The 8,437-nt window shown below is 40.5% G+C and overlaps 1 protein-coding gene across 1 annotated transcript in view; it reads right to left on the reverse strand.

The window, feature by feature from the left end:
• Window positions 1-2,804, reverse strand: part of LOC145391726 (crustacyanin-A2 subunit-like) — a 24,405-nt gene extending 21,601 nt beyond the window's left edge. Inside the window, exon 1 of the mRNA XM_080266263.1 lies at window positions 2,661-2,804. Within this exon, the coding sequence (XP_080122389.1) occupies window positions 2,661-2,804 (144 nt within the window). The remainder of the gene's footprint in view (window positions 1-2,660) is intronic.
• Between the last annotated feature and the right edge of the window lie 5,633 nt (window positions 2,805-8,437).

Below are 8,437 nucleotides of genomic sequence, written 5' to 3' on the forward strand. Positions count from 1 at the left end.
GATACTCTTAGCCCATTAGACCACCAGGCGTCCGTTTATTATATGGATACCACCCAGCGTAATAAGTTGCTGCCAAGGTAAACGAAAAAAGTTTGGCATATATCAAGTGCAGAGTCGCCCTAAGAAGTATCAGCTACATAGGGTGAGTGGATGGTAATATAGGTAGTCGCATCAGTGAAACGTTCATTAATAATCAAAATACAAGCAGGGCAGAATAACACCAGCATCATGTTATCGTTCTACGGTTTGTTCTTCACGTAATACCTTCTTTTGTGAAATAATTCCCATGTAGAGTCGCCCTAAGGAGTATCAGCTACATAGGGTGAGTGGATGGTACTGTAGGTAGCCATATTAAAGAAACTTTCTCTAATAATCAGAGAACAAGCAGAACAGAATAAAACCAGCATCATGTTATCGTTCTACAGTTTGTTCTTCACGTAATAACTTCTTTTGTGAAATAATTCCCATGTAAAGGAGTATCAGCTACATAGGGTGAGTGGATGGTAGGTAGCCGTATAAAAGAAACGTTCGGTAATAATCAATAATACAAGCAGAACAAAATAACACCAGCATCATGTTATCGTTCTACGGTTTGTTCTTCTCGTAATAACTTCTTTTGTGAAATAATTCCCATGCTTGACACACCTAAATTTCTTAAGTACCGTAATCATCCCACCTTTGTTATGCTGTTCATCTGTCTATTGTTATGCATCCAGCTCCTTCGTCTACTGCAACTTGCCACAAAAGGACGGTACTACTACGACTCTGCATCTTTTCCTAGCACTTCTTCGTGACCAGCATCATGTTAGTGTTAATCTGTTTCCTATAGCTCATTGGCAGAATAAGACTACCACGTCTCCGCATTCTTTTCCATAGTACTTCATCGTGACTAGCATCATCATAGCACTTCTTCGTGACTAGCATCATGCTGTAGTGGTACGGTAAGCAATATCCCGTAGGTCTGTGGCGTAATACGAGTAATACTATACCTCTGCGTCCCTTCCATAGCACTTCTTCGTGACTGGCATCATATTCAATAGTGTTAACCTAATCTTACAGCTCAGAATTCAAGATGGAGAGATGGTAATTTTAGGCCAAGTTGAAATGTAAAGGGTATAGGTGAATATATGAGGGCAGGATTGAAGGCCGTGTGGCTTTACATTGAGTGACAAGCCAAATGGTTTCCTGTAAGCCAAGAAACCATTTACAACGCTGGGTGGTAACCATATAAACAAACCAAACGTGCTCCCTACGTGTCAGCAAGTGGGTTGGTGGAGGGTTAGTGCCCCTCCCCGTAAAACAAATAACTCAGAGTCAAATGGCCACCCCTTACGAGATTATGGCGTCTGGCAATAGATAGATAGACAGATAGGATTGAAGGCCGTATTCTATATGACGTTGGAGATTGCGTAACACTTCTTCTTTAGCGATTTATTCTGCAGATTAAACTTCAGTATCCTCTTTTTTTTATTATTGATCCAAATTATGTCGATATTACAATGATATAGATAACGTAGAAGAGGATGTTAAGGTGTAATATGCAAAACAAATCGCAAAGGAAGAGGTGTTACGAAGGCTCCTATGTGTTACTGAGAGAGAGAGAGAGAGAGAGAGAGAGAGAGAGAGAGAGAGAGAGAGAGAGAGAGAGAGAGAGAGAGAGAGGAAAGAATCATGTTGAGAAAAAAGGAAGATGGAAGGAAAGAAATATATAAATAATAATGATGATGATAATAAGACGATGAAGAAAAAAAGGAAAATAATAGATGGGGAAGAAGAAGAAGAAAAAGAAGAAGAAGAAGAGGAGGAGGAAGAGGAGGAGGAGAAGAGAAAAACAGCATGTCGATCTTTATCCGAACATGTCAGTAAAACACACACACACACACACACACACACACACACACACACACACACACACACACACACACACACACACACACACACACACACACACACACACGAGCTGCATACATATACACACGTACGGTACATGCATTCATGATTACGCGCTTGTACTGTCATGCAATCTGATTTAAACACACACACACACACACACACACACACACACACACACACACACACACACACACCCGCACGTACATGCCTAATACACACACGCCGTATACCCCTTACTTCTGTCCTGAATTGTTGCAATGGATGAATTATACCCACATACAATATACTGTTTCTGTATGTGGGTTTTATGTTTCACACACACACACACACACACACACACACACACACACACACACACACACACACACACACACACACACACACCCCGACTACGCTTTGTGCAAAACTCTACGGACATTTCCACCAACATTTCACCAACGAAGCCATGGCGGGTGTTGGCTTAACATACCCCTCTGAGGACCTCAATCTGCACCAAGCTCAGAATGTTAGTTATTGTACCAGAGAGAGAGAGAGAGAGAGAGAGAGAGAGAGAGAACGAGTGATTATTTGTAGATTTTTATTATTATTATTATTATTATTATTATTATTATTATTATTGTAGTAGTAGTAGTAATAGTAATATTAGTAGTAGTAGTAGTAGTAGTAGTAGTAGTAGTAGTAGTAGCAGTAATTTTAGTAGAAGCAGTAGAAGTAGCGGAAATAGTAACATTTTTTTTTTAATATGCAGGTAGTATCGGATCCCTCACCTTAACCGGATCGAAGTCCTTGTAGAGAGTCACCGTGGCGCATCCCCCAAGCTCCAGGAAGTCCGGAATCCCAAAGGCGGACTCTGTTATTTGCACCGCGGCCGATATTAGCACGGTCACTAATAGCACCACGCGGGGGGACATGGTGACAGTGTGTGTGTGTGTGTGTGTGTGTGAGAGAGAGAGAGAGAGAGAGAGAGAGAGAGAGAGAGAAAGGTCAACTGGCTTAAAAGTGAATGTGCCTTGAAAGTAAGATCATTGAGACAGACTTGTTTGTGGCTGGATAGAGAGGTAAATGAATAAACAGATAGATAAAGAATAGATTTATCTGATAGATATAAATAGATCAAAGATAAAATAGATATAAGTAGATCAAAGATAGAATGAGTCGAGAAAGAGAGAAAATAAATAAAGAAAGAAACAGAAAGATAGACTGTTATTGGTGCATTGTTGACTGAGAGAGAGTGAGAGAGAGTATGGACTGAGAGAAAATGGTGAATGTATAGACCGTGAGAGAGTGAGTGAGATAGGCGGTGTGAGTGAGCGAGAGCCTGGCTGGATGTGACCGAGTGAGCAAGTGAGAGAGACAGACCTCCTTTTTATACGGTTGCACCCTTCCCCCCCCCCTCTCTCTCTCTCACTGCACTCCCTTCCTCCTTCCTGTTCTCTCTCTCTCTCTCTCTCTCTCTCTCTTTCTCTCTCTAAATACACCATCTCCCCATCTTAAATACTAGGTTGTTACAAGAGACCAACACTTGAAGATGATGCTGGTCACGAAGAAGTGCAGTGGAAGGGCTATATTGACTGCTGCTGAACTACACGATATAGGCTGCCAAAGGACGAAATATTTTGAGCCAAGTTAAGGTGACACGACCACAGGAGAGGGACCCCGAGTGATATGGTCTGTCCTTGAATATAATGGTCGGGTGAACGTCTACCAACTTCAATAAATTCAACCAAGACCTCAGGGTAAACCGTAAAGATGTATACTTTTTTTTAGATCTGCCTTTGTTTCTTTCTTCTCAAGTGGGAGGCTCCGTAGCACCCACCTTTTTGCGGTTTATTTAGATTACACGTTAATATTAAACCGTAAAGATGTATACTTTTTTGGACACCCTTTATTTAGATCTGCCTTTGTTTCTTTTTTCTTTTTTTCGCTGATGGTAGGCTCCGTAGCACCCAGTTTTAAGTGGTTTATTTAGATTACACATTAATATTCTTATGCTTTTCCCCTAAGTTCTCCTTCGTAAATGGTAAATCTGATACACACAGAGGGAGGTCAAGGTGGGGGGGAGGGGGCCTTCGTGCGGTGAAGTGCATTGGCTTCGTAACTCGGTACCAGTAAACAGTCCTGCGGTTCTACGTCATAGCACTTCTTCATGACTAGCAGAAAACAGTGCAACAGTACCACGTCATAACACTTCTTCATGACTAGCTTCCTATTCCAGTATTAGTCTACTTACAGTTCCTCATCACAGCACTTCTTCATGACTAGTTTCCTATTTTAGTGTTGATCTATTAATTCCACATCATAGCACTTCTTCATGACTAGTTTCCTATTTTAGTGTTGATCTATTAATTCCACATCATAGCACTTCTTCGTGACTAGCATCCTATTCTAATGTTAATCTATTAATTCCACATCACAGCACTTCTTCATGACTAGTTTCCTGTTCCAATGTTAATTTACTGACAGTTCCGCATCATAGCATTTCTTCTTGACTAGCTTCCTTTTCTAGTGTTAATCTATTAATTCCACATCATAGCACTTCTTCATGACTAGCTTCCCATTCCTGTGTTAATCTACTATAACAACTCAGCAGTAAGGATGGAGAGAGGTGTGTTTAAGGCCAGGTTAGAGTGAAAGGAGTATAGTGTATTAGCCTCCTTGTCCTCGTACTGTTCTTAAGGTGCCTGGTGGCTTAGTGGGTCAAGGCGGTCCAGTGGATGACTAAAAAAAGTGTAATTCTGAGGAGTGTTTTGGGTTTACTTCTCACACAATGCCGTTCAGGGATGAGGAACTGGTCACCTACTTTTAAATCTCTGGGCCCGTATTCCCATCGGTTAAAGAAGCTCCCTAGCACCTGTTCCTTAGCGATTAATTTTTAGATATGGCTGGTAAATATCCTTCTGCATGTTGTCTATGCAGACTGTGGCGAAATTAGAATGATTTGTGTAACATGGAGATGGACAATATGGTGTAATAAGCAGAATGAGTCGCTTAGGAAAAGGTGTTAGGGAGCTTCATTGTTGGGGAAATAGTAGACTAGGGCCTCGGTTATGGAAGCTCCCTGTTACCTTTTCCTAAGCGATTTATTTTGGTTTTTACGCCTTAGTGTCCTCCACTGTGTTTCATAAATCCTTACAATATTGCCATACTTTGCATAAATAACGTACAAAAGGATATTAACTAGCTATATCCAAAAATAAGTCGCTAAGGGAGAGATGTTTGGGAACTTCCTTAACCGACAAGAGTACGAGCCTAGTTGACAGATGGATGAGTGGATGGATGAATGGATGGATGGATGAATGGATGAATGAATGATTGAATGAATGAATGGATGGATGGCTGATTGGATGGATGGCTGATTGGATGGATGGATGAATGGATGGATGGGTGAATGGATGGATGGGTGAATGGATGGATGGATGGATGGATGAATGGATGGATGGATGGATGAATGAATGAATAGATGGATGAATAGATGGATGAACAGATGGATGGATGAATGGATAGATGGATTTTTAGATGGATTTATTTTGTAACTTATGCAGAGTATGGCGGTGCATGAAGGATTACTTAACTCAGAATAGGGCAGTCAGGTGTAACAAGCAAACTAAATCGCTCAGGGGAAGGTGTCAGGGAGCTACCTTAACTGACGAGAATACGGTCAGTGTATGGTGATATTAGAATTATTTAAGTAACACAGAAGAGAGGACAGTCAGGTGTAACAAGCAAAATAAATCGCATAGGAAAAGTTGTCAGGGAGCTTCCTTAACTGACGATGGATGTATTTTAGTACGTAGCTGGTTAATATCCTTTTGTACGTTATTTGTGCCGAGAATGGCGATGTGTGAAGGATGTATATGAAAGAACAGGACAGGTAACAAGCAAAATAAATCGCACAGGAAAAGTTGTCAGGGAGCTTCCTTAGATGACGTTGGATTTATTTTTGTATATAGCTGTTTAACATCCTTTTGCGCGTTATTTATGCAGAGAATGGCGATGTGTGCAGGATTTATATAAAAGAACAGGACAGGTAATAAGCATACTAAATCGCACAGGAAAAGGTGTCAGGGAGCTACCTTCACCGTTGAGTACACGGGCACTAATCACTTCAACCTTCCCTCCCTCACGGTACCATCCGGGAGTCACTAAATACCGTAAAAAAATCTAAAAAAAAAACTATCTTAAACTCTCCCTATTAGCCATGAGATCTAAAGGTAAATATTAACGTGTTCTTATGCAATGGTGGTATGTATGTGTGTCAGTGTCGAGGCTTTGATATCATTGCGAAGATTAAGAATTATGTAACGTGTTGATTCGCTGATTGATTGGTGTGTCGTGTAGCTAGGATTATTATTATTATTATTATTATTATTATTGGTGTTGTTATTTTTTTTTATTTTTTCTGCATCCGCGCTTGTGAAGGGACAGCGTGGGTTTTGATTTGTGTGTGGTGCTCTCTCTCTCTCTCTCTCTCTCTCTCTCTCTCTCTCTCTCTCTCTCTCTCTCTCTCTCTCTCTCACACACACACACACACACACACACACACACACACACACAGTACGCGGGTAGCCTAATCACAAGGTCAGGGTTACGTATGTCCTACTTATTAAGCCCTTCACGTGTCTATCTATCTATCTATCTATCTACTGTATCTATCTATCTTTGTCTGTCTATCCGTCTGTCTGTCTATGTATATCAGTATTTTTCACCATGTATCAATCTGTCCTTCCATTGGTCTATCTGCCTATCTATCTGTCTATCTATCTACCTATCTATCTGTCTAATATATCTATCTCCCAGTCTCTTTCAATCTATATCCACCTGCCTGTCCATCCGCCTGTCTGTCTATTTATATCTATCAGTCTATCTATCTATCTATCTGTATATCTATCCATATTGAATTATTTTATTATTACCCTCTCCATACAGCCTTCATTAACCCCGTCAGTACGAGGGACATTTCTAAGGGTACATAAAATCGTAGGGCACAGTCTGCTGGTGTGGGCGTGGGTGTGACAGTGGGAGCAGGAAATAAAAACGAAGAAATACGAGGATAAGAAGCTATACTCCTTTCATCCAAACTTGGCCCATATTTTCGTCTTTTAGCTAAATTTCCCATAGATAAATAGTATTACGGCGGTACATCCATCCATTGCACTTCTTCGTGACTAGCACCATATCCTAGCGTTAATCCCCTTACAGCTACTTATTCAAGATGGAGGTTTGGTAATTTTAGACCAAGTTAGAGCGAAAAGAGTGGCTTTATCAACACACACACACACACACACACACACACACACACACACACACACACATGCTTAGCTAATATTTTGCTTTCTACGCTTTGCCGTTTTTCTCTGATATCTGTGTTCCTTTAATATCCATATAATTTGTATTAAAGGATAAGGAAATATTAACGACCCTCATGGAGAAATACACTAGTAAGGAAGAAGTGCAAAATAGTCTCCATAAGCATCAAGAATTACGACTCCGCGTCTGCGTTGCCATGAAGACAATTTTGTTCCCCCGCGCACAGGAGTCGTCCCAGCCACCCTCTCGCCTCGGTGGCCGACAAAAAAGTGACGATATTTCCACTAACTCCTCGTTTAGGACTGTTTCTTTGGTGTAGACGGGTGGCTGTACCGTTATTACAATACCGACATCGCTTATTTCTCGACTGAATACCTGAATTACGTTATTTAGAGCTAAAATGATGTGTTTAGCAATGGTACCAACAGTAAAAGTACCCTCGGTCTCTGATTTCTGTGCAAGATTAAGTAGATATAATAAAGATTGCTAGTTTCTCTTACATACTTCGTTCGTACTGTCTTGGCGGTCATAATCTAAGACCATTGTATTAACTTTTCTCGTTTCTCGGTTGCTTGATATTATGAAAGGCTGTTTTCCTGAGACACCCTGTGATCTGGTAACTGTGTCGGGTGATGCGAGGGTGTGTGGGATGCTGGACCGTATTCGTAAATGATCTTAACCAATTCTTACGATTAATATTCCTCTATAGAAATGAATAGGTATCAGAAATCGGTCTGTATGGATGTATTTCCGGCTAAATATTCACCCTGATCAGGTTGTGAAGTGTTTGGGCGATATACGAGTGAAACCAAAAGACTTCTAAAAACAGCTAAAGGTCGAGACCTTTTATGAATATTACGTCATATTTTGTAAGAACTTAATCAGTCACGTCACCTAATGTGGTCCTAATGTGCACTTGATCTCTGGTTTAACTTCACTACATAACTTCACCCAAATTGGTACGTTACTCAGTCACATCAGTTTATAATAATAATACAAAATGGATCAACGACGCTAAGGTTAAATTATTTTAATTTTGAGTTCATTTTTCAGGGTGTTGTTGAAGACTGTCAAGCTGTGATTACTAAGAAGAGAAACTCTTGCAAGTACCTAATTGGCTGAACGAGTTTTAATGGCTGTCTCTGGTATCATTATTAGGTAATTTTGGAGGCTGGTATTCAATCTGAAGATGGTAAATCATGTGCTCTGTGCGTATACAAGGAATAAGACAAAATTA

This window comes from Coenobita brevimanus, chromosome 19 (assembly GCF_032717465.1).
Source record: "Coenobita brevimanus isolate Jiangsu-jjx chromosome 19, ASM3271746v2, whole genome shotgun sequence".
Lineage (NCBI taxonomy): Eukaryota > Metazoa > Arthropoda > Malacostraca > Decapoda > Coenobitidae > Coenobita > Coenobita brevimanus.